Here is a 25,041-nt window from a genome sequence, read left to right on the forward strand (position 1 = left end):
TTTTTTTCACAATTTTACAAAAACAAGCACAATGGTTGGCCTAATATATTGGTTGAAAAATTTGCAGAGTAGACAGATTGGCCAGCTCCAACCCCAACGTTTGAGATAGACTGCCACTGTCTTCAAGGTGGTGGCAATGTCGAAGAACCACGGACGTTGATCGGACACCTTATAGAGAGTCACGATTTTCCAAAAACAAGTACAGTGGTTGACTGAGTATATTAGTCGGAAAATTTCCAGAGTAGGGACATTGGAAAACTCCAACCCAATGCTACCCAATATCTTCAATGTCAAAGTAACACCAAGGTTGACTGGGCAACTCTTAGAGTGTCAAGATTTTCCAAAAACATGTACAAAGGTTGACTGAATACATTGGAGAATTTGCAAATTGGTTGGAATCAATTCGTTGTCAAACAAGTCAAATCAAAATGGTGGACTTTACCAATCCTATGTGTTTCTGTCTCGAATGGATATACAGTATCAGCCTCTGTGCTTTGAGGAGGGGGGCAATAGAATTGGGCCATCAAAACCCAACTTCGGGGTAGAAAAGTTGGAAAGACTTCAAACCTCAGTGGTTGCCCAAATGGGGTGACCCATGACTTGTTAATCCAGACTGGAAGTATTTTTGTCTTTATTTTTGCTGTATGTATTGTTTTTTTCTTGGAGGAATTAGCTGACCCTTGTTAGCTCGGCGGTGACACGAAATCTGCGTAATTGCTTCTCCCCGGTGTAATTATTCCTTAATTGAAACTGTTTAATTTAATGGAGCAAATGTTCATTCCCTTTTCTTCGGAGTTTTATTAAGCAGACTGGATTGGCCATAAATCTATAATCGTCCTCATCACAAGGGCCATTGGTTATACGACCGTTCCGCAGGTTAATGGGATGTGCCGACATAAACACTGAAAGCTTTGGAGGCCCATTTCATAAATATTGTCACAGGCGGGTTCTCTTAGTTCTCTGCGCTGACCAATAAATCCGGTGTAAACAGGAAGCTCCACGTAAGGGTCACATATTTTACAAGAATGTTTACCGAAGGCATTAAGAACAAACAGATTGGATCCTATCCAGGCTGTAACCTTATAGTGTGATCGATGTTGTACCCTTAAAGGACAATTCCAGTCACGGTCGAAATTCACAACATCGATCTATTATACAGTCGTAACATAGGTGGCGGTTATTTTCCAAAAATACCCTTCTTAATTCTAAAATTCACCCCCATAATGGGCACAGATTTCATAATCCCTACAGACTGGGAGGAGCTTTTTTTGGTGCCCTTGGTTTCCACCTCCTCGGAGCTCGTTGGATTATATGTCTCGAGTGTTTTCATGGTTCCTTTTCTGTAGGCTGAACTTATTAGGGCTCACTCACACGGGGCAAGAGGGGGCGGATTTTGGCGCTGAATCCACGTCGTAATCCGCCCCCTCACAATGGAGGTCTATGTAGACCGCTAAAAGAAGCGAGATGCCCTTTCTTCAGGCGGACTCCGCGGCTGATTCAGCCCCGGCGTCCGCACCCTCCGGACTAGGCCCATTCATTTGAGCCTACTCCGGAGGAGGAAGCCGCGACTGTCGTGGCAGGCACATTTTGACCCTATTGTGACACGGAGGAATTTCCCGCGTCACTCTCAGGACCAAAATCCGCCAATCCTCTCCCCTTGTGAACGGGGCCTTAAATATCTGGCCATTTGTGGCCAGTGGCAACACCTAGTTCTGGACCATAAGATCAGGTTCACACATGGGTTAGAATTTTTTGGTTTATGGACATTCTTGACCAAGGTCTCCAGATTTTGTGGGTCATTCTATTTCCATTGACCCTCTCCGTTATGGAAATCTCTATGGTCTAGCGTTCAGTAAGTGCCCTAACTCACAGACTTCACCCAATGACATCTTGTGACTTGAATTAACAAACTGGAAGGAAAATTTTTGAGCTATTTTTGTCCCTTTGACTTTAATGTGGTAAAAAATATCTGAATAGCAGACGTCGTACTTAGGTGCAGTATTGTATCTGCAGTTACAATAGAAAAGGTCTTAGGAACATTTCGGAGAACACTCCTACTATCTCAACCAAAACCTCAAGCGCGTATGTGGTTTTCTCAGTATATTTTTAGTGCCCGTTTTTTTCTCAAGTTGAAGTCTTATCTTCTGTACATTCCCTGTGCATGAAGATAGAAATCTATCACTCAGCTTTTAAGGCCGGGGCGAGGGTATCCATGGTGGACAGGCCTACCATAGGATCACCCAATGGGTCCAATCCCACCATGTATAAATTTCAGTAGCTGTTGGTGTGTTTGGAAAAAAAATGGGAACAGGAACTCCCTACAGATGGGGGACCCTTGTAGTTTGGAACTTAAGTCCAACACTGTTGACTGGTGTGGGACAACTGAGATGAAAGGTTTGACTCCCATGGTCTCACGTATCTCAGTTTCTGATATCTTCAAGAGTACCTTAGACTAGACTGAAGGCCCAACCTCTAGTTTATCAGGATATGCTCATTATGGCCTATTATATGACATCATATGATTCTCGTGATATCACTGAGATGAAAGTTTTCGCTCCCGTGGCCTCCATTTTTATCACACATCCCAACTTCTGAGATCTTCAAGTGGACCGTGACCTGGACTGAAGGCCCAACCTCTCGCTTTACAGTATATATTCGTGTTTGGCGCAATAGGTCACATTGTGACATCATTTGGCTGGTGTGAGATCACCCTTGATCCATGATCTCACTATTTCTCAGTTTCTGAAATCTTCAAGACTATCTTAGACTGGCCTTAAGGTCCAACGTCTGTCTTTAGAGCATATGTTTATATATGGCATATATGACATCATCTGACATCCTTATGACATCATCACCCAACGGTTTTGCATAAACGTGTCATGTCACTAATAAGACCTAAGATTCTTCTTCAATTGAACCAAAATTGAACCAGCTCACGTTCCTCCTCAGAAGGGGTCATTGGCAGGGTATATCAGAAAAATGACCCACCTGTCCGACGGCGCCCCCTAGTGTTACTTTACAGCTTATGCCCGCCATTTAATTTTCTCACTTTTTCGTCACAGGCAGCTGTTGAAAACCGAACTCGGCTCCTTTTTCACAGAATATCTTCAGGTACGTGCGCTCTTCTCTGCCTCGTAAATAATAGATGTGACCGGTAAGAACATGTCACATCTCTAAAATTAAGAGTATTTCGGAGTTTCTGTAAGAAAACTTCACAGCCGTTTTCCTCGGTGCATTAAGCTGTTATTTTCCTCCATCTAGAAAATCTGCTTCTTGCATTATTGATGCTTTAGGCCAGCAGACGGGGGTTGAGATGAATATAGTTTTATAGTGTTATATAATTCTTACGTGTCGTCTATTATTCACTCCTCAGAACCAGCTTCTCACTAAGGGGATGGTGATCCTGCGAGACAAAATACGGTTTTATGAAGGTAAGAAAGATCTAGGAAAGCAAAGAGTGGATATTAGAGATGAGCAAATAGTAAAATGTTCGAGGTTCGATATTCCTTTCGAGTAGCCCCTCAATATTCGACTACTCGAATGGAATATTGAACCCTATTATAGTCTATGGGGGGAAAATGCTCGTTTCAGGGGTAAGCAACGTTCGATCAAATTACACTTACCAAGTCCACGAGTGAAGGTCGGGCTGGATCCTCCGAGAAGTCTTCTCCTTGCAGCGTCCCCACGGCATCTTCCGGCTCTTCATTCACTCTGCCAGGCATCGGGCCTGGTCAAAGCCGACTGCGCATGTCTGCACTACAAGCGGACATCTCTAGTGGAGATTTTAGCAATTTCCTAATATAGGTCCTATTAACCAGATCACGTACAAGGGAATGGCTAAGACTAGGCGTTGTAAGGCCTTGAGCGCCAAGAGGGTAACGAATCACTTTGCCTTGGCTGGGGTATTCATATACTGAGCTAGGGTAAAGTGAACCCAGGTGAAAGAAAGTCTGACTACGACTACATGAGGAAGGCTAAGCTCTATAATTAGGGTTGAGCCGATCTTGAGATTTCAGGATCGATTTTAAAATCTGATTTCCGATCATTTTCCAGCTGATCCCGATCGCTCAACCCTAGTCAATGCTTCTCTATGGGAATAGTCATTTTTAGGGTTGAGCTGATCTTGAGATTTCAAAATCCGATTTCCGATCATTTTCCAGCCGAACCCAATCGTGATCGTGAAATTTGCTCGATCACCGATCGGGATCTGATCTTTTCCAATCCCGATCGCTCCTAAACATAACCGGTTATACAGGGGCCCTGCAGACAAGGGCCCCACTACTACTTTAAAATGAATGACACGTGAGGGTCTCTGCTCCTGCTCTCGATCGCACAACCTTATCTAAAATGTGAGGACCCCATTGCATTTCTGAGCTTTCTTGACCCCACCTATCTACAAAAGCAGAACATCCACAGATCTTGATAACTGTGTTGCGAATTCACCCTGCTTCTCTATTCTGTCTCTATATAGCTCGGTACAGCTCTTGGCTATCTGGCATGATCACGCTGAGTACAAATCCCACCGAGCTCAATGTCTACATTGAGATAATATGTTGTATAGATTTACTCCTAAATCAGGAAAACTTGTTTAAGAGCACAGAGGACTGCCATCATTATCCATGACTGTGTATATCTATGTTATGTTTTTTAGTATTATTAATAGTATTATTACTATTTGTCTATTTTAGGACAAAAACTCCTCGATTCTTTAGCAGAAACCTGGGATTTCTTCTTCAGCGATGTTCTCCCAATGTTACAGGCCATCTTCTACCCTGTCCAGGTAAATGACTTAAAGGGAGTGTCACCAGAACCAGCATATCACCCCAGTCCTGCAGATAGATAGGTTACTGTCACCAGACCCAGCATATCACCCCAGCCCTGCAGATAGATAGGTTAGTGTCACCAGAACCAGCATATCACCCCAGCCCTGCAGATAGATAGGTTAGTGTCACCAGAACCAGCATATCACCCCAGCCCTGCAGATAGATAGGTTACTGTCACCAGAACCAGCATATCACCCCAGCCCTGCAGATAGATAGGTTACTGTCACCAGAACCAGCATATCACCCCAGCACTGCAGATAGATAGGTTACTGTCACACCACCAGACCCAGCATATCACCCCAGCCCTGCAGATAGATAGGTTACTGTCACCAGTACACAGCATATCACCCCAGCCCTGCAGATAGATAGGTTAGTGTCACCAGAACCAGCATATCACCCCAGCCCTGCAGGTAGATAGGTTAGTGTCACCAGAACCAGCATATCACCCCAGTCCTGCAGATAGATAGGTTACTGTCACCAGAACCAGCATATCACCCCAGCCCTGCAGATAGATAGCTTACTGTCACCAGACCCAGCATATCACCCCAGCCCTGCAGATAGATAGGTTACTGTCACACCACCAGACCCAGCATATCACCCCAGCCCTGCAGATAGATAGGTTACTGTCACCAGTACACAGCATATCACCCCAGCCCTGCAGATAGATAGGTTAGTGTCACCAGAACCAGCATATCACCCCAGCCCTGCAGATAGATAGGTTACTGTCACCAGATCCAGCATATCACCCCAGTGCTGCAGATAGATAGGTTACTGTCAACAGACCCAGTATATCACCCCAGCCCTGCAGATAGATTGGTTACTGTCATACCACCAGACCCAGCATATCACCCCAGCCCTGCAGATAGATAGGTTAGTGTCACCAGACCCAGAATATCACCCCAGCCCTGCAGATAGATAGGTTACTGTCACCAGAACCAGCATATCACCCCAGCCCTGCAGATAGATAGGTTACTGTCACCAGAACCAGCATATCACCCCAGCCCTGCAGATAGATAGGTTACTGTCACCAGAACCAGCATATCACCCCAGCCCTGCAGATAGATAGGTTACTGTCACACCACCAGACCCAGCATATCACCCCAGCCCTGCAGATAGATAGGTTACTGTCACCAGTACACAGCATATCACCCCAGCCCTGCAGATAGATAGGTTAGTGTCACCAGAACCAGCATATCACCCCAGCCCTGCAGATAGATAGGTTACTGTCACCAGATCCAGCATATCACCCCAGTGCTGCAGATAGATAGGTTACTGTCAACAGACCCAGTATATCACCCCAGCCCTGCAGATAGATTGGTTACTGTCATACCACCAGACCCAGCATATCACCCCAGCCCTGCAGATAGATAGGTTACTGTCACCAGAACCAGCATATCACCCCAGCCCTGCAGATAGATAGGTTACTGTCACCAGAACCAGCATATCACCCCAGCCCTGCAGATAGATAGGTTACTGTCACCAGAACCAGCATATCACCCCAGCCCTGTAAAGAAGGATTTTGCTAGAGAAAAATTTCCACTGATGTGATCACATAGACAACAAGGCTGATTGCTGTATCAGACAATGCTGATATTTCCCGCTCTGAGAGAGGCAGAGAGAGATTGAGTGTGGAAATAGAGTGAAATAGTGAGAGTTTGTACTTCATAGATTTATAGTCCCGATGCCTTTAATATTTAATATATGAGATACATTTCCTTTTTTGCTTAATTTCTTGACTGAAGGTTTATTTATTAGCATATTTAATATGGCGTGTTGTTCCTTGCATAGGGGAAGGAGCCCTCCATCCGTCAGCTGGCTTTACTGCACTTCAGAAATATCATAACCCTCAATCTTAAACTGGACGATGCCTTATCCCGCCCACGAGCTCGAGTACCTCCCTCCATCATTCAGATGCTGCTAATACTTCAGGTACATCACTGTGACATTATCCAGATTTCTGTGCAGGGGCCACTATGGGCATAATACTGTGTGCAGGGGCCACTATGGGGTATAATACTGTGTGCAGGGGCCACTATGGGGGATAATACTGTGTGCAGGGGCCACTATGGGCATAATACTGTGTGCAGGGGCCACTATTATCCAGATTTCCTTAATAAGATATATTACAAAGTTTCTTATAGTCACCTGTACTATTCATTTATGATAGTCTGCTTTATAATCGGAGATACCCTTTAAATTTTCCACCCTTGCAGATGTGCTGTAGGTCCTTCGGTGCTTTTTCTGAAGGTGGTGCCCTTTAAATGTGACCTTCCACTTGTGCCTCTTGTAATGTCACGGCTGAAGTCATTATTTAGCGCTGCGTCCTGGTAATTACATTGATTTCTGCAGGCTATGACTCAGGGTAACGTAAGGTTTATTTTCCTCATGGTGACTCAGTTTGGATAAAGATATCAACAAACTCCGATAAGTAAGGACGGAATATGAGCACGAGGCTGAAGATTGTTTGGCATCATTATGTTAATAAAATTAATTAGTTTTGTAATAAACATAGTTATGTAATGCTCCTGTGTAAAAGAACAATACCCCCACCCTTGTTAGTCATGTATCACATAACTTCCTGCTTATGTAAGCCTTACGCTATTCCTATTTTTTGTGGGGGAGGGGTAAACCCAAAATCCGGAGTAAGTGGCTAAAGATCTGTAATCTAATTATTTTAGTCTAGGTGGATCAACCATTACCAGTAATGATCATGGGGGATAGTCAATAGCATGTCACCTGAACAGGCAGGGCGGGGGACTGCTATGGGATCAGTCCTGCTCGTCATGTCACTATGAATGCAATTACCTGAAGCTGCCTCTAGGAGACGCTCACTGCATCAAACTTGACTTTGGGCCAACCATGATCAACTATTATCATAAGGTAACGTCAGGGGGTTAGACAAAGAGTCAGGGCAGGGTACTGCTATGGGATCAGACATCACCCCCTGATTGCCATGATACTAAGAAAGCAATTACCTGTAGCCAGTGGTGTAACTACCGCCATAGCAGCAGAGGCAGCTGCCACAGGGCCCGAGACATTAGGGGCCTGGTGACAGCCACTACTGCTGCTATCATTATACTCGGGGGTCTTTTAGGACCCCGAGTATAATGATTGGCGGAAAGGGAGAGGTAAGAAACATAAAAAACACTGTTACTTACCTCTCCACGATCCGGGCAGGCTTTGGCCTAGTCATCCAACGTCACATGAGCCGTGCCTGCGTCCCGGGTCATGTGACGTCTGACGTCATTGAAGATGGACTACTTCGGAGGCTGACAGCTTGGGAGCCAGGAGATAGTTGAGTAACAGAATTTTTTTTATGTTTTCCTCCCCCTGGGTCTCTGATTATTAAACTGAAATGACCCCAGAATATAATAATTGTTTATGGGTGTTCATTATGGGGCATAATACTGTGTGTAGGGGCCACTATGGGGCATAATACTGTGTGCAGGGGCCACTAAGGGACATAATACTGTGTGCAGGGGCCACTATGGGATATAATACTGTGTGCAGGGGTCACTAAGGGACATAATGCTGTGTGCAGGGGCCACTATGGGACATAATACTGTGTGCAGGGGCCACTATGGGGCATAATACTGTGTGTAGGGGCCACTATAGGGGATAATACTGTGTGCAGGGGCCACTATGGGGCATAATACTGTGTGTAGGGGCCACTATAGGGGATAATACTGTGTGCAGGGGCCACTATGGGGCATAATACTGTGTGCAGGGGCCACTATGGGGCATAATACTGTGTGTAGGGGCCACTATGGGGGATAATACTGTGTGCAGGGGCCACTATGGGGCATAATACTGTGTGCAGGGGCCACTATGGGGCATAATACTGTGTGCAGGGGCCACTATGGGGCATAATACTGTGTGTAGGGGCCACTATAGGGGATAATACTGTGTGCAGGGGCCACTATGGGCATAATACTGTGTGCAGGGGCCACTATGGGGCATAATACTGTGTGCACTGGCCACTATGGGGCATAATACTGTGTGTAGGGGCCACTATAGGGGGATAATACTGTGTGCAGGGGCCACTATAGGGGATAATACTGTGTGGAGGGGCCACTGAGGGATATAATAGTGTGTGCAGGGGCCACTATAGGGCATAATACTGTGTGCAGGGGCCACTATGGGGGATAATACTGTGTGCAGGGGCCACTATGGGGTACCATACTGTGTGCAGGGGCCACTATGGGGGATAATACTGTGTGCAGGGGCCACTATGGGGGATAATACTGTGTGCAGGGGCCACTATGGGCATAATACTGTGTGCAGGGGCCACTATGGGGGATAATACTGTGTGCAGGGGCTACTATGGGGGATAATACTGTGTGCAGGGGCCACTATGGGGGATAATACTGTGTGCAGGGGCCACTATGGGGCATAATACTGTGTGTAGGGGCCACTATAGGGGATAATACTGTGTGCAGGGGCCACTATGGGGCATAATACTGTGTGCACTGGCCACTATGGGGCATAATACTGTGTGTAGGGGCCACTATAGGGGATAATACTGTGTGCAGGGGCCACTATAGGGGATAATACTGTGTGGAGGGGCCACTGAGGGATATAATAGTGTGTGCAGGGGCCACTATAGGGCATAATACTGTGTGCAGGGGCCACTATGGGGGATAATACTGTGTGCAGGGGCCACTATGGGGTACCATACTGTGTGCAGGGGCCACTATGGGGGATAATACTGTGTGCAGGGGCCACTATGGGAGATAATACTGTGTGCAGGGGCCACTATGGGCATAATACTGTGTGCAGGGGCCACTATAGGGGATAATACTGTGTGCAGGGGCTACTATGGGGGATAATACTGTGTGCAGGGGCCACTATGGGGGATAATACTGTGTGCAGGGGTCACTATGGGGGATAATACTGTGTGCAGGGGTCACTATGGGGCATAATACTGTGTGCAGGGGCCACTATGGGGCATAATACTGTGTGTAGGGGCCACTATAGGGGATAATACTGTGTGCAGGGGCCACTATGGGGCATAATACTGTGTGTAGGGGCCACTATGGGGCATAATACTGTGTGTAGGGGCCACTATAGGGGATAATACTGTGTGCAGGGGCCACTGAGGGATATAATAGTGTGTGCAGGGGCCACTATAGGGCATAATAGAGTGTGCAGGAATGCGTAGGAGGGGGTCAGTCGAGGTCTTCGGTGTCAGTCGGGGGTTGGGCCCATGTCAAAAGTTTGCCACGGGGCCCCACCATTCCTAGTTACGCCACTGCCTGTAGCTGCCACTAAGAGAAGCTCACTTCATCCGACTTGACTTTGGGTCAACCATGATCAACTATTATCACGAGGTAACATCAAAGGGTTAGACAAAGAAGCGGGGACTGCTATGGGATCTATGAGTAGGTGTGATTTGCCTTATGGCAGACCTCTAAGTCTAAGAGCTTTTCTGGTATTTACCCTTTAACCCCTGTACTGGGACCTGAACAGGGAATCCCCATATCACCTTGACCCCCGGCGTAGTCAGAATTAGTACCATGGACTTAGCAGATGATATCAGGACATAACACCAAGTCAGCACAAGTAGTCGTAGTCAGACCGACAGAAGTCAGGGTTGGCAGAATAGGCGAATTGGGGTTGGGGCAGGTAGCCTACTGGCAGCAACGGTGGACAGATGGTGGATCAGGACAGGCGGAAGGCAAGTACGTCCTGGTATACAGAACAGGAGAACCCTTAAAGCATGTGTACATACCAAATGGTCCTTATTGCTTACCTCCATCCTGGGACAGTAGAGCATTAGTGTACTGTCCCTTTAAGAACCAGGAGCTGACATGCATTAACTATAGATGATGCCCATTGGAGCCCCGCGGTTCTTACTGTTCTTAGAAAGACATTTCCTAGAAAAATTCTGTAAACGAGAATGAAAAAAAAAAAAAAACCGAGAGCAATGACCACAGATTTTCCAGCCGATGTTTTTCTTGATACATTTACTGTTCCTGAAAGGAAATATAAATCATTTATTTCCTGGAGGGGACGCGGAGAAGTATATACAGAATCGCACTGTTATATAAAACTCTCCTGTTACCAGGCGTACGCTCGTGTTCTGGAATTTAATGGATCCCATATGTGGGGACGGGTCCAAAACAAGGAGGATTTGTGTCTTATTACAGAGTGAGGTCCACAAAAGGGTCTCTGACATTGGACATTGTATTCTAGGACAGCGGGTCGTGACCCACAAAACATCTCCAAAACGGGATTCACACCAAGACCATCCTGCTACCGGTATACTCGGCAGTAACCCTTTATGTTCTGCACGGAAAGGATGGTATCAGATCTAATATGGCTGTCCGTGCCAAAATTTTTTTCCCCAGTCTGGGGTCTGGACCGATATCTACACCAGTCCTTACACTAGTCCCTGTGGTGCTCCAGATTAACCCCTTAATAATTCTGCCACATCGGCTGCTAGCGTCCACAACATTAAGACCAGTTCAATGTGCAAATCTTAATAAATTACCCCATGATAGCTTACAGAACAATACACGTGCCGCCATATGGTGCTACCATAACGTATATCACTATTAGAGATGGGCAAACCTCCCAAGGTTGGTTTAGTTTCGGGTCCAGGTGGGTTCGGATAAAACCGGACGTGACATTATTATACCGTGGCACCTCTTTAGACCCCGCCGTATAATAGGTGTGGGTTCAGGCTGGGTATAAAAAATACCTTCCCTCACCTCTTTTGGGCATCTGGCGCTCTCCTGGTGACGTCATGTGTCTGGGGGCACCGCTGAGGCCTGTGATTGGATCTCATGACATCATGACGCTCAAAGTGCCCATGTGACCGCAGTGGGCCAATCACAAGGTTCAGCAGTGACCCCGGGTGACTTCACCGGGAAAACGTTGGATGCCGCTAGGACAAATCAGAGTATAATAATCCACTGCTATGTATGGAGCGGTGGCCATTTTACTATGTCATAGGTGAGTCCCCAATTTCATTAAAAACCAAAGAATGTGGGATATTCAGGTCGAACCCAGTTTGGAACAAGTTGGGGGGGAATTCCCATGACACGTACCAGAAACCTTGTGTACAAGTGGAGCATATTTGCTGTACGGCCACCATTTGCACCCGAAATTCAGGCGCTTTATATTTTCATTAGGAACCGCCATGGGTCCCATCACATGCCCAATATTGAGTTTACCTTCTAACCTGCTGCTGCAACACATTAAGAAGTAAGGATAGAGGTTTCCTTCTCTATTGAAGCAGGTATAGGCCCATAGTGACCGCACGAGCCTAAAGATTATATCTACCCCCTTAAAGGTAATGTTCACTGTTCACCTAATAAACCAGGATGTGTCCCTCATATATCTTCCCCATTGATCCAACAGATGGCGTATTTTCTGTGTAGACTCCAAGACATGTCTTCACTTTCATGGAAAAGTACTGTAACTGTGTCAGTCGATTAATGAGGCGAGCACATGGAAGGATTACCATAGAAATTCGGAATTAGCTGAGGAGATTATTTCAGTATTTTGGAGGATTAGACTTTTTCTTGCAGAGATTATTTCGCGCCAGGTGGAAAAGTTTTGAAACCAGCGATGTCCATAGGCCGGATCTCCATGACAAGCCTTTTTTCGGCGAGTTCAGTGATGTCATAGGGACATTAAGGATGTCGTAAGGATGTGAAGATTGATAGGGATTGTCCTTTTAAGAAATTATTTCTAGTGAGAAATGGGCAAAGCTCTGAGGATTCATTTCGTGTTCGGTTTAGTGAGTCGACCCTACAATTTTTTCCATCCGAAGTTGTTCTGCTCACTTTCCCTCATCTCTTCTGGCCTCCTGAGTGGCATCATATGCCCTGTGGTCACTGCCGAGGCCTGTCATTGGGTCTCAGTGGTCAATATCATGATGTCGGATGAACATGAAACTTTTGGAAATTTCAGGATGAATCTGATTCCATCCAAACTGGTTCATCTATCAGGCACATCTGCCCCAATAGGCTATATGTTAAAGGGAATGTCACCCAATTTCAAAATATCAACCCAGTCTACAGATAGATAGATTTGGGTCACCTGAATCAAACAGTGTTTTCCCCTTGTGAATCGCTGCCTCCGTCTTTGAGATATCGCTGTTTCTTTCATATGCAAATAAGCTCTTGGGACAATGGCGGCGCCCACATTGTAAGATACAAATGATAATATCTCGGCAATGGAGGCAGCGATTTACAAGGGGGAAAAACTGTTTGGTTCAGGTGATCCATGTCTATCTATCTGCAGGCTGGGTTTATATGTTGGGGTCTGCTGACACAATCCCTTTAAGAGACTCACTATGTGTCTTAAAGGATCTTGGTGACTTGATCACTCGGTCTGTAATATTTTCTTTATATTTCCAGGGTGTCCATGAGTCTAAGGGTGTGTCGGAGGAATATCTCAACCTGGAATCGCTCATTCAGAAGGTGGTCTCTCCATACCTTGGTACTTACGGGTTGTACTCTAGTGACGCTCCATTCACGCACTCCTCCTGTATCTTGGGTATGAGACAGTTTTGTAGTTTCGCGCTCGCACAATATGGCAGGTTCTTCGTGGACTGTATTAATTCACACCATGGACCATTGTTATAATATTATAGGAAGAATATGCAAATCTGTCTTCCATGATGTAATTAGGAAGTCAGGTGCCTCAGTGTTGCAAAACAATAGAGGGCGCTCACTGGAATGTGCAAGCCTGTCTTCCCTGATGTAATTAGGAAGACAAAATCTCAGTGATATGGCCCAATAAAGGCTGTTCCCTTTAACATCATGCTCGACCTTCCAAGAGGCCTTTGTTTTGCAATGATGCTGGGATTATTACCAGGTATAGCCTCTCAACTGAAGATGGCCATTTCGATGTTATTGCATCTCATCAGCCCGGTGTAGAGAAGACTAACCTGGTAGAGGTGAGAGGCTTAGACAGGGTTAGGGGGATATCGTCACTCCTTGGGGAGAGACCACCATGGTCCCTTGCAAAGTGGAGTGCTAAAGGCTTAGTAAGTCTCCACACCTATATAATATTATAGGCATCGTACAAAAGTAACATAAATTGTTATAATATACGATAATATTATAGACAAAAGTAATATAACCTGATACACTACCGGACTACGCGTCCTATAGCAATAAATACGATTAATCGTCTAATCCGCCATAATCGATATTTTATCTGACATGAACGTACCGCAGAAGTCAGGTGAGAACGCGCCCTTGTAACGAGGAATATTTCTATTTATCTGGTCTTTGCTGCCACCAGGTGGCCATTATGAGTAGTTACACAATAGACCTATTTCGTTGCATGCTCCATATAGTTTGCCGGTTACGTTGCAGAGGTCCATGAGCACCTGATGTGACCCCAAATCACCCAAATTACAGATTTTTTTGCAGTCCTCGTTGAGCAACCAAAGATCACCATGTTGTCTTGGAACGCATATTCTAATGCAGTTGTATGGGGTCATATTGTGACCTTAAGGTTGATATAAATGAAAATCAGTGTCGTAAAAAGATCAATCACCGCTCGATCTTTTTGTGATTTTCTTGCACAGAATCTGCACAGTCTTCTTAATATTGTGAGGGCTGACGGAAGATGAACCGGAATTGTTAAGGGGTTCTGGGCATATCATGGGAGGTCCCGTTCACCGAAATGAACTCTACGTCAGTGGGGTACTAGTATAGATTTCTGGTGTGTGTCATGGTAACCCAAGGCTTCCCCATCCTGACCTTCCTTGATCTTTGACCTGCTCCACCCAGTTGGAAAATGTACATTTTTGGTTCATTCGGCCATGTGCCAAAACTGGACCACTTTTGAGACAGGAAACTTTTAACACATTCCCCCCATTAACACGATACAAAGTTTACATCCCCTTTAACGCCCCTTCTTCTTGGATGGTGACACCTGTAGGGTAGATTTCCTTTAGCAGCTGGCGCCATCTGTATGTCATGCTCCAGTATTGCACCATGGATAGTGAAGTGCGTGGAACTGATTCTTCTACTATTTCGTTCCCTTTACAGAGAAACGCATGTTCAGACGTTGCCCCAAGTCCGGTGAGATGATCACGAAGAATCCAGTGGTGAGATCCAAGAGCTACAACAATCCATTGCTGACCCCGGTAGCGGAGTACGAAATGGAAAACATGTCTGCCAACGGGACTGGAATCAGAAGACATTCCGTATCTGAGATGACCTCACTTCTAGAGATGCAGGGATACTCCAACCTAACCACCATCCTGGATTCCAGCTCCAAACTCTCAATGTCCACCACCAAACCACAACCCACAGGGGAGATGGAGCACCCGGCCATGGGCAATGGACAGTTTCCATCAATGCATAACAACAGTGAACCTCAACAAGGACTGTTCCACAGCTCGAGCTCCAGAGAGGACATGTCCAGAGACTCTACTTTGATTCCGGCACCATCTTCCAGTCCAGAGACACTTGTAGACCAGATCTTAGAATCCATAGACTCTGACTCTGAAGGAATTTTCATAGATTTTGGAAGAGGTTGTGCCAAATCTTCAGGATACGCCGTGGATGTTGGAAGGCAAAGCCTTGTATAATAATCCTCTTTTACTTTCTATATTCTTTTTACTTTGGGTTTACTCTAATTTTGAGATATCCATTGCACTCCTGACCGTTCATTTCTATATTTTTTGGTTTCCATTAAATGTATGATGAATTTATGGTTCAGTTTTGGTCCATGAATGTCCCTCAGGTTGAGAAACGTGATTACAGAAGGCAAAAGACCTCCCAGATTCACAAAAACAGGAAGTAGAACCCTTAGATTTACAAAACTGGAAATGGATCTTCCAGTTCCACAAGATATAAAGTGGCACCCCTAGATGAACCGTCTCCAGAGGACATAAGAACTACCAGATTCACAAGAGAGGAAGTAAAAATGTGGACAAACTGGAGAAAACAGATTCCCCTCGATCAGCTACAGTTCTCACTCACTAGACTCCGCCACATATTACATCTATGGGAGTAGTGGTGTGTCCATAAATTTAAAGGAGTACTCCCATCTCAATAATGGGGGTTTACTAGATCCCTGTCTTGTTGCCACTCACATATTGAGCCACCTCTAACTGCAGGTGTGAGACGGGTTTAGAGCACATTGGGTGTCAGAAGTGGGACCTGCATTTATTGTACACTAGCTTTTCCCGCGACTTTGTCTGTGGGTTGGTGTTGGCGCTGAGCCACTTATATTTAGCCAATTGTTGTTGTGAATGATCCGCCTGTTCCCGCGTCTCGGCTCTGCTACATCGCAGCATATGAGCAGCATACTCAGTATGTACATCTCTGCATATGGAGAGCGTACTCAGCTGTGCTACAGCGCTGCCTAAACTCTGCTACATCTGGCCATTTGGATTATAGGGGTGTTCTTATGTCAGTGTCTGAGCAGCTTCTGTGTTACAAAGGGCTGAATGGATGCTGCTGAAATGTGCCAAAGTTCGATCAGCCTGCTCCCGCGTCTTGGCTCTGCTACATCGCTCCATATGCATAGGATACCCAGCTGTATGTACATGTTTGCATATGGAGAGCCTACAGAGGTGTGCTACAGCGCTGCATAAGCTCTGCTACATCGGACAATTTTTTTTTTTTAAATGTAGATTGTGAGCCCCACATAGAGCTCACAATGCACATTTTTCCCTATCAGTATGTCTTTTTTTGGAATATGGGATGGAAATCCATGCAAACACGGGGAGAACATACAAACTCCTTGCAGATGTTTTTTCGCCCTTGGCGGGATTTGAACACCAGGACACCAGCGCTGCAAGGCTGCAGTGCTAACCACTGAGCCACCGTGTGGCCCCTCGGACAATTGTGATTACAGAGGTTTGTTATGTGACTGTCTGAGCAGCTTCTGTGTTACAAAGGGCTGAACGGATGTTGCTGAAACGTGCCAAAGTTCTCCCCCCTTCCCCATCAGAGGCAGAACAACACATTCCCGGTCGTACTCACTGAAAATCTACACCCAATATATACTCCTCCTGCCCACACACATCCTGCATATTTTTTAATCTCCTGATCTTCCATGAGACTCCATTTTCATCAGCTTTCACACTGTCCAGCTTCATCCTATATAGCTCCGCCCACAAAATAGCATGTAGCTCCGCCCACTGCCTAGCAAGATCCTATCCTAGAATGGCTCAAGGACCTATGATGATGTCATCACAGTCCTTTAGTGTTGTCCTTCACAGGTCCTTCACTGCGGTCGTGTAGTGACGTCTTTTACTGGGATAAAAAGTAGCCTATGTTTTAATCGGGGATCCTATCTATGTATGTGGCAAATTTCATGCAAATCCGTTCAGCTGTTTTTGCGTGATTAAGGAACAAACATCCAAACCCAAATTTATAATATTAGTAGGAAGGATAGGATTAGTGTATTTTGGACGAAGAATTACAAATTTTTGCAATTTTGTTTTTGACTCGTCGAGACATAGACTTTCATCCTCGGATATTCAGACAAAGCTTTGTATATACAGTGATAATGTTTGTGACTATAGCGTGTGCGTCCACCAGCTGGGGGCGTATCGTCACTTCAGAAGAAGAGCCAGAGCTGCCGCTGATATCTTGCAGCAAAACATCATTAAACATGGGGCATGTAGAGGGGTCAGATACTTCACCGCGGGTCTCCGCTAATGGTCTGACAATGAGCAATCTGCAGTCCGAAATGTCTAACGCCGGGTCAACCCGTGGCCGTAGTAATAAAGGGAGCGTACTGATAGACAATGTAATGAGGGATGTTACCCATGTGACTACCGAGGCTGATGGGCACAGTCTGGGGGCCAAAGAAAATGACGAGAATCGTACATTGATGTCTCTGGACCCCAAGGTAAATCCTGCATTGGCACGCCAAACTGCCATGTGCCATTGATATTACTGGCATCTTCTTATACCACACAAGTGCGCCCCCTATAGCTACGCCCAGCACAGAGGTTGTCTACTTTGAACCAACTAGTTTACTGTTCGAGCCTGGTAGCAAGAATTTTATTAATCTGCAGCATCCCCACAGGTCAAACAAGGTACTACACACTTTTCATTCGAAATCATTGGACTACTTGTATAATGAGTGGACATGTTGAGTCCTCCAGGACAGGAGACCCTCTTTGAGCCACTTTCCACTGTGGATATAACAGATGAGAGTCCTCTATTAACTGATAATACTGTACAGTATGTGACCATGGATTTCTAAGCTGGTCATTGGGCCAGGTAATTCTTATGGGCTTCTGTTGGCATATAGTGCATGACTTGTCATGGATACCAGGCTGTGGATGCGCTCCTGTCGACCAGTCGTCTAATTCCTCACTTTACGGTTTTTTAGTGTTCACTGAGCTCAGGAGGTGAGATAGTTGTCTGCTCCGGCGGAGGAGAGGCTGGTGACCTTACATGATCAAGTCGTAGGAACTGAAACCCACAATCTAGATGACTATCCCGAGTGCTTTACAGGTGACTCACAGGCCTAAAATATCTGCCCAAATTAATGTTTAACCATAGAAAGTGAATGATGAGCTAACCCTCAGGCCCCGGGATGTTTACACTGACTACTAGGAGACTTATCTGCCCTTTAGTTAGGGGTGTAGCTATAGGGGGTGCCAAGATGGGAGTAGTCCCCAGGCCCTAGAGCATGAGGGGGCCCAGAGGTTATTGTTATAGGGTTATAGGGAGTGCCAACATGGGAGTAGTCCCCAGGCCCTAGAGCATGAGGGGGCCCAGAGGTTATAGGGGGTGCCAAGATGGGAGTAGTACCCAGGCCCTAGAGCATGAGGGGGCCCAGAGGTTATCGTTATAGGGGGTGCCAAGATGGGAGTAGTACCCTGGCCCTAGAGCATGAGGGGGCCCAGAGGTTATCATTATAGGGGGTGCCAAGATGGGAGTAGTACCCAGGCCCTAGAGCATGAGAGGGCCCAGAGGTTATCATTATAGGGGGTGCCAAGATGGGAGTAGTACCCTGGCCCTAGAGCATGAGAGGGCCCAGAGGTTATAGGGGGTGCCAAGATGGGAGTAGTCCCCAGGCCCTAGAGCATGAGGGGGCCCAGAGGTTATTGTTATAGGGGGTGCCAAGATGGGAGTAGTACCCTGGCCCTAGAGCATGAGGGGGCCCAGAGGTTATCGTTATAGGGAGTGCTAACATGGGAGTAGTCCCCAGGCCCTAGAGCATGAGGGGCCCCAGAGGTTATAGGGGGTGCCAAGATGGGAGTAGTCCCCAGGCCCTAGAGCATGAGGGGGCCCAGAGGTTATCATTATAGGGGGTGCCAAGATGGGAGTAGTACCCTGGCCCTAGAGCATGAGAGGACCCAGAGGTTATAGGGGGTGCCAAGATGGGAGTAGTCCCCAGGCCCTAGAGCATGAGGGGGCCCAGAGGTTATCGTTATAGGGGGTGCCAAGATGGGAGTAGTCCCCAGGCCCTAGAGCATGAGGGGGCCCAGAGGTTATCGTTATAGGGAGTGCTAACATGGGAGTAGTCTCCAGGCCCTAGAGCATGAGGGGACCCAGAGGTTATCGTTATAGAGAGTGCTAATATGGGAGTAGTCCCCAGGCCCTAGAGCATGAGGAGGCCCAGAGGTTATCGTTACAGGGTTATAGGGAGTGCCAAGATGGGAGTAGTCCCCAGGCCCTAGAGCATGAGGGGGCCCAGAGGTTATCGTTGTGGCTTAGGAGAGTGTGGGCGGGTACAGGGTGGGGAGACGTGACATCTCTCCTCCCAGTACCCGCCCACACTCTCCTAACCTGGGAGGCAGGGGGCAATGAGGCGAAGAAGAACGAGAACACCAGGCACGGGAGCAGCCATCTCTGCAGGTAGGTGGACACAAAGGGGGGACTAAGTAACCGGAGGATTAAAAAAAAATGCTCTGGCTACTTAGTGATTTTAAAAAAATCACTACACAGCATGGAATCTAACAATTAAAGTGTTCAATGGTTAGATTCCATGATGTATAGTGAATAGGATTGTTTTTAAAATCCAATTAGTAAAAAAAATCCCATTGACTTGCATTGGGATCGGAAATTGGGATCGAGATCGGGTTCGAATGAAAAATGATCGGAAATCGGATTTCAAAATCAATCCTGAAAAGTCAAGATTGGCTCAACCCTAGTGAGGAACTATTTGTTATTTTTCCACCTCCCCTGGACCTCCATCTCATAAACAGACCAGACAAAATTATTCCACCTGGAATGAATCTTTGGGCCAAACCATCAGAACCTGAAATTAGGTCACCCATCTCTAGTCATGGTGCAAACATTTCTCTATGCTCAGGGTCCTCATCTGATACAAAGAGTCTCTCTCTATCTGGAGGACCTGACCAGACAGTCCATTGATATGAATGAGCATGGTGTAATGCCTAAATTCTCCTGCGGAGGTGCTGCAGTGAAAACGCTCCCAGATTTTCTCACCATTTACCGATGATTTTGGAGGTTCCCAGCCGGAGGACATTTTGTGATCAGCTTATTGTCAAGGACAAGTAGGGATTGCCCGATAGGGAGACATTGGAAAATTCCACAGTAATGGCCGCCGTCACGAGTTAGTCATTCCTGATGGACTGCTGCACTAGTAAATGTGAAGTCGGAGCTGGAAGTAAATTGGAGACGTCTGTTCAGTAAATCACCAGAATGGATCATCCGAGACACCGATGAGATAAAGCCGAATGTATGGAGTCACATAATGAGTGTAAGAGATCACTGGAGCGGTCCGGGGACAGGTGCAATCCGTTTTTCTGTCATCCACATCAATGATGAGATCTCCTAATTTGCATACATGATGTTGCGTGTGATTGGCCGTGAGAATTTGCGCCCAATACTGGTCAGTTAAATAACATACACGCAATTATATGTATACCTACTGAAGAGGATAGGCACAAGATTGCAGGGGTGAGAGGAGCGACACACTGCCGAAATACTGTCATAGCGTCTACCATTAGCCACCACTAGGGGGAGCCAACTGCATACAGCACAGCCTATGGGGCAGATATATGTCATGCCTTGTATACAGTTGAATAATGCAGTGGGGCATAGCCACCTAGGGCTCTGCCCAATTGTTCACTCTTATAAGTCATAGGCCCGTAGCCAACAAGCCCCTTCACTGGCCTAGCCCACTAGGGATTCTATCATTAAAGGGAGTCTGTCAGGTCCACATTGCCTCCCAAACCAAAGCCCTTATAGGAGCATAAACCTACCTCAGTGGCCACAAACTGATGAAACAATACAGAGATAGTCATGTTTTAATGTATGTGCAAATCAGCTTCAAAGTGCACTGGGGGCGGGGCCTAAAGTTTCAAGCTTTGACTACAGACAGTCATAAGTGCTCTGGCTCTCGACATTTTCAGACTCTGCCCACGTCCACGGGTCTGTCAGTAAAACTGGCAAATCAGGCACCGCCCCCAGTGCACTTGCAGCTTAATTTGCATATCCATGAAAAGATGATTATCTCAGCAATGCTTCTTCGGTTTGAGGCCACTGAGGTGTGTTTCTGCTCCTATTAAATGCCCCTAAAAGCACTGATATTGGTTTGGGAGGCATTTTGTACCTGGCCAACTCCCTTTAACACATTCATTGCACTGGATCAATGTTTCTTAAGTTCTACAAGCCAAGTAGTGCCCCTCGTGAAAAATGTTCCAGCCAAGTATCCCCAACAGACACCTTGGTGTCCATCACTTGACAGATCCTGAATCTCCATCTGAAGTATGCCCCATTAAGTAAATTTACTAGACAGCCATCTTTGAAGATGATGGGTGGTTTGAATTTGGAACCTGAGCACTCCCTCCATATCCAGAGCTGTAGGTGAAGGCTACTGAGTGTATGCCATGGAGTATGGGTACCACTGGTTAAAAAACATTGCCCTAGACCAGCAGGGTTTCTGTCATTCATTTTCACCAACAGCTTCCAAATTCCCCAGATCTGATCAATCATTTGCAAGATGTCCTGGAAACACAAGTCATGGATGCCGCACCTCCAAATTTAGAGGGCTTAAAGGGAGTCTGTCATCAGAACCCAGCGTATCAACCCAGCCTGCAGATAGATAGCTTAGAGTCACCTGAATCCATCGGTGTTTCCCCCTGGTGAATCGCTGCCTCCGTTACCGAGATATCGCTGTTTATTGAAATATATGGGCGCTGCCATTGCGCTAGGTAGCTCATTTGCATATCACAAAAACAGCGATATCTCAGCAATGGAGGATGCGATTCAAAAGGGGAAAACACTGTTTGAGTCAGGAGACCCTAACCTATCTATCTGCAGGCTTGATGGGTATCTTGGGTTCCAGTGACAGACACCCTTTAAGGGTGCTACTGTCCTGCTGCCATCTCCACAGGACGCATTCAGAGGGGTCAGATGGGTCACTTTAATGAGTTAGAGCTGTTTTGGCACCAAGAGGGGAACCTACACAATATGAGTCAGGTGGTTTTAATGTTATGACTCGGTGATGTGTATACACTGTGTACCTACAATAATGATCACATCTATAATATTTGGATTTCCTTGACTTACTTTTGACTGACGCAGATATAATTTCTGTAAATGGATCTCATTACTTCCATTTGCAATTCCCCGCTGTGAGTCGGTCGTGTTTGAACCGTTCTCTCCCCGATGACGTCATCGCTGTTCGTTGGAAGTTGAGGCTTTGATCTCTGAAATTGAGGACGGAGCAGGTAGTTGGAGGGCACTTTACACTTTAATATATTTAGACATCAAAGCTTTGCTGGACTCTGGGCTGGGCCGTGCACAATGGCTCTGCTGTTATTTCTGGTATCATGACCAAAAATCACTCAGAGCAGGATGATGTCACCCTCAGTGGACCAAAAAAGTAAAAAATAGATCTTAAAGGGGAAGTACATCTAAAATTAGATCATCAAGGCAGGGACTTCATGTCAACAATCCCACTGAAGAACACCATAGACTTTAGATTTAGAAACTTATCTCTATAGGTATATAGCATATGGCAGTATGATTATTATGCTATATGGCGGTATTATTATCATGCTATATGGCGGTATTATTATGATGCTATATGACGGTATTATTATTATACTATATGGCGGTGTTATCGTGCTATATGGCGGTATTAATACCATGCTATATGGCGGTGTTATTATCATGCTATATGGTGGTATTATTATTATGCTATATGGCGGTGATATTATCATGCTATATGGCGGTATTATTATCATGCTATATGGCGGTTTTATTATCATGCTATATGACGGTATTATTATCATGCTATATGGCAGTATTATTATTATGTATGGCAGTATTATTATTATGCTATATGGCGGTCTTATTATCATGCTATATGGTGGTATTATTATCATGCTATATGACGGTATTATTATCATGCTATATGGCGGTATTATTATCATGATATATGACGGTATTATTATTATGGTATATGGAGGTATTATTATGGTATATGGCAATATTATTATCATGCTATACGGCAGTATTATTATTATGCTATATGGTGGTATTATTATTATTATGGTATATGGCAGTATTATTATCATGCTATATAGCGGTATTATTATCATGACATATGATGGTATTATTATGGTATATGGCAGTATTATTATGCTATATGGTGGTATTATTATTATCATGCTATATGGTGGTATTATTATCATGATATATGATGGTATTATTATCATGATATATGACGGTATTATTATTATGGTATATGGCGGTATTATTATCATGCTATATGGCAGTATTATTATTATGCTATATGGAGGTATTATTATACTATATGGTAGTAGGTGGTATTATTATTATTATTATTATGGTATATGGCGGTGTTATTATCATGCTATATGGTGGTATTATTATTATGCTATATGGCGGTGATATTATCATGCTATATGGCGGTATTATTATCATGCTATATGGTGGTTTTATTATCATGCTATATGACGGTATTATTATCATGCTATATGGCAGTATTATTATTATGTATGGCAGTATTATTATTATGCTATATGGCGGTCTTATTATCATGCTATATGGTGGTTTTATTATCATGCTATATGACGGTATTATTATCATACTATATGGCGGTATCATTATCATGATATATGATGGTATTATTATTATGGTATATGGCGGTATTATTATCATGCTATATGGCAGTATTATTATCATGCTATATGGCGGTATTATTATCATGATATATGACGGTATTATTGTTATGGTATATGGCGGTATTATTATCATGCTATATGGCAGTATTATTATTATGCTATATGGAGGTATTATTATGCTATATGGTGGTATTATTATTATTATTATTATTATTATTATTATTATCATGCTATATGGCGGTATTATTATCATGATATATGACGGTATTATTATTATGGTATATGGTGGTAATATTATCATGCTATATGGCAGTATTATTATGCTATATGGTGGTATTATTATTATTACTGTTCAATTTTTCTGCAGCACCTCCGCAGGAGAAATGAGGTATTGCATAATTCAAATGTATATCAAATCCATATCTGTGTAGTGTGTAGACTTTGGGCCCCACCAGGTTATTGTGATCATTTGAGCGCAGTAGTGAAGGGGTTAAACTCATTTCCTCAAGACTTCAAGGTTTTTTTTTTAAGTTTTTCACATTCTTCTAATCTCAGATTCCCCCTCAGGTGACTCAGGGCTAGAAATATCTGTCTACATTTACCTTTAGGAACAGAAGCCCTTCCTGTCTAGGTAACCCCCCTCCCCCGAAATACCTGCCGCCCCCTCCTCAATTATCAGGACATTACAGCTTTATCTCCAGGTCACAGTTATTGTATCCGCCCCATTATCTCTACTTGGGAGCAGAGGATCAGGGGGGGCTCTCAAAAACAGGGGTCACCTCCCGGACCCCCAGATGTTTCTTGGAGCCTTGGCAGATCTCCCGTGCCTGTCATTTCATAATGGACTTGGACATGTTATGTGCCAGCGCACAAGAAAGGGGTGTGGTCGTGCCCATAAGGGGTGTGGTCATGCCCATAAGGGGTCTGGTCATGCCAATAAGGGGTGTGGTCATGTATAGAAAGGGGTGTGGTCATGTATAGAAAGGGGTGCCGCTGCATCTATAGTGGGTTCAGGAACCTCAAATAGGGCGGTGTGACTGGGTCTTGTGGCAAAACTCTGCTTCACAACATTGAACGGAATTCCGGAACGTCAGTGTAGACTGTTACACCATTAAAGAATTGGTGTCAGATGGAGCATCTCTTAAAGGGATG

The 25,041-nt window shown here is 45.1% G+C and overlaps 1 protein-coding gene across 9 annotated transcripts in view; it reads left to right on the plus strand.

Moving 5' to 3' along the window:
- PRR5 (proline rich 5) overlaps window positions 1-15,507 on the plus strand; it is a 76,504-nt gene extending 60,997 nt beyond the window's left edge. For 8 of the 9 annotated variants that reach the window (XM_075275158.1, XM_075275154.1, XM_075275162.1 and 5 more), the window contains 6 exons: window positions 3,063-3,111; window positions 3,374-3,431; window positions 4,689-4,780; window positions 6,612-6,752; window positions 13,193-13,331; window positions 14,840-15,507. In XM_075275158.1, the coding sequence (XP_075131259.1) occupies window positions 3,063-3,111; window positions 3,374-3,431; window positions 4,689-4,780; window positions 6,612-6,752; window positions 13,193-13,331; window positions 14,840-15,384 (1,024 nt within the window). In that variant the 3' untranslated portion in view covers window positions 15,385-15,507. The remainder of the gene's footprint in view (window positions 1-3,062; window positions 3,112-3,373; window positions 3,432-4,688; window positions 4,781-6,611; window positions 6,753-13,192; window positions 13,332-14,839) is intronic. The other variant, XM_075275161.1, reaches the window with a different exon arrangement.
- The last annotated feature ends 9,534 nt before the right edge of the window (window positions 15,508-25,041 follow it).

Source organism: Leptodactylus fuscus, chromosome 5 (assembly GCF_031893055.1).
Source record: "Leptodactylus fuscus isolate aLepFus1 chromosome 5, aLepFus1.hap2, whole genome shotgun sequence".
Lineage (NCBI taxonomy): Eukaryota > Metazoa > Chordata > Amphibia > Anura > Leptodactylidae > Leptodactylus > Leptodactylus fuscus.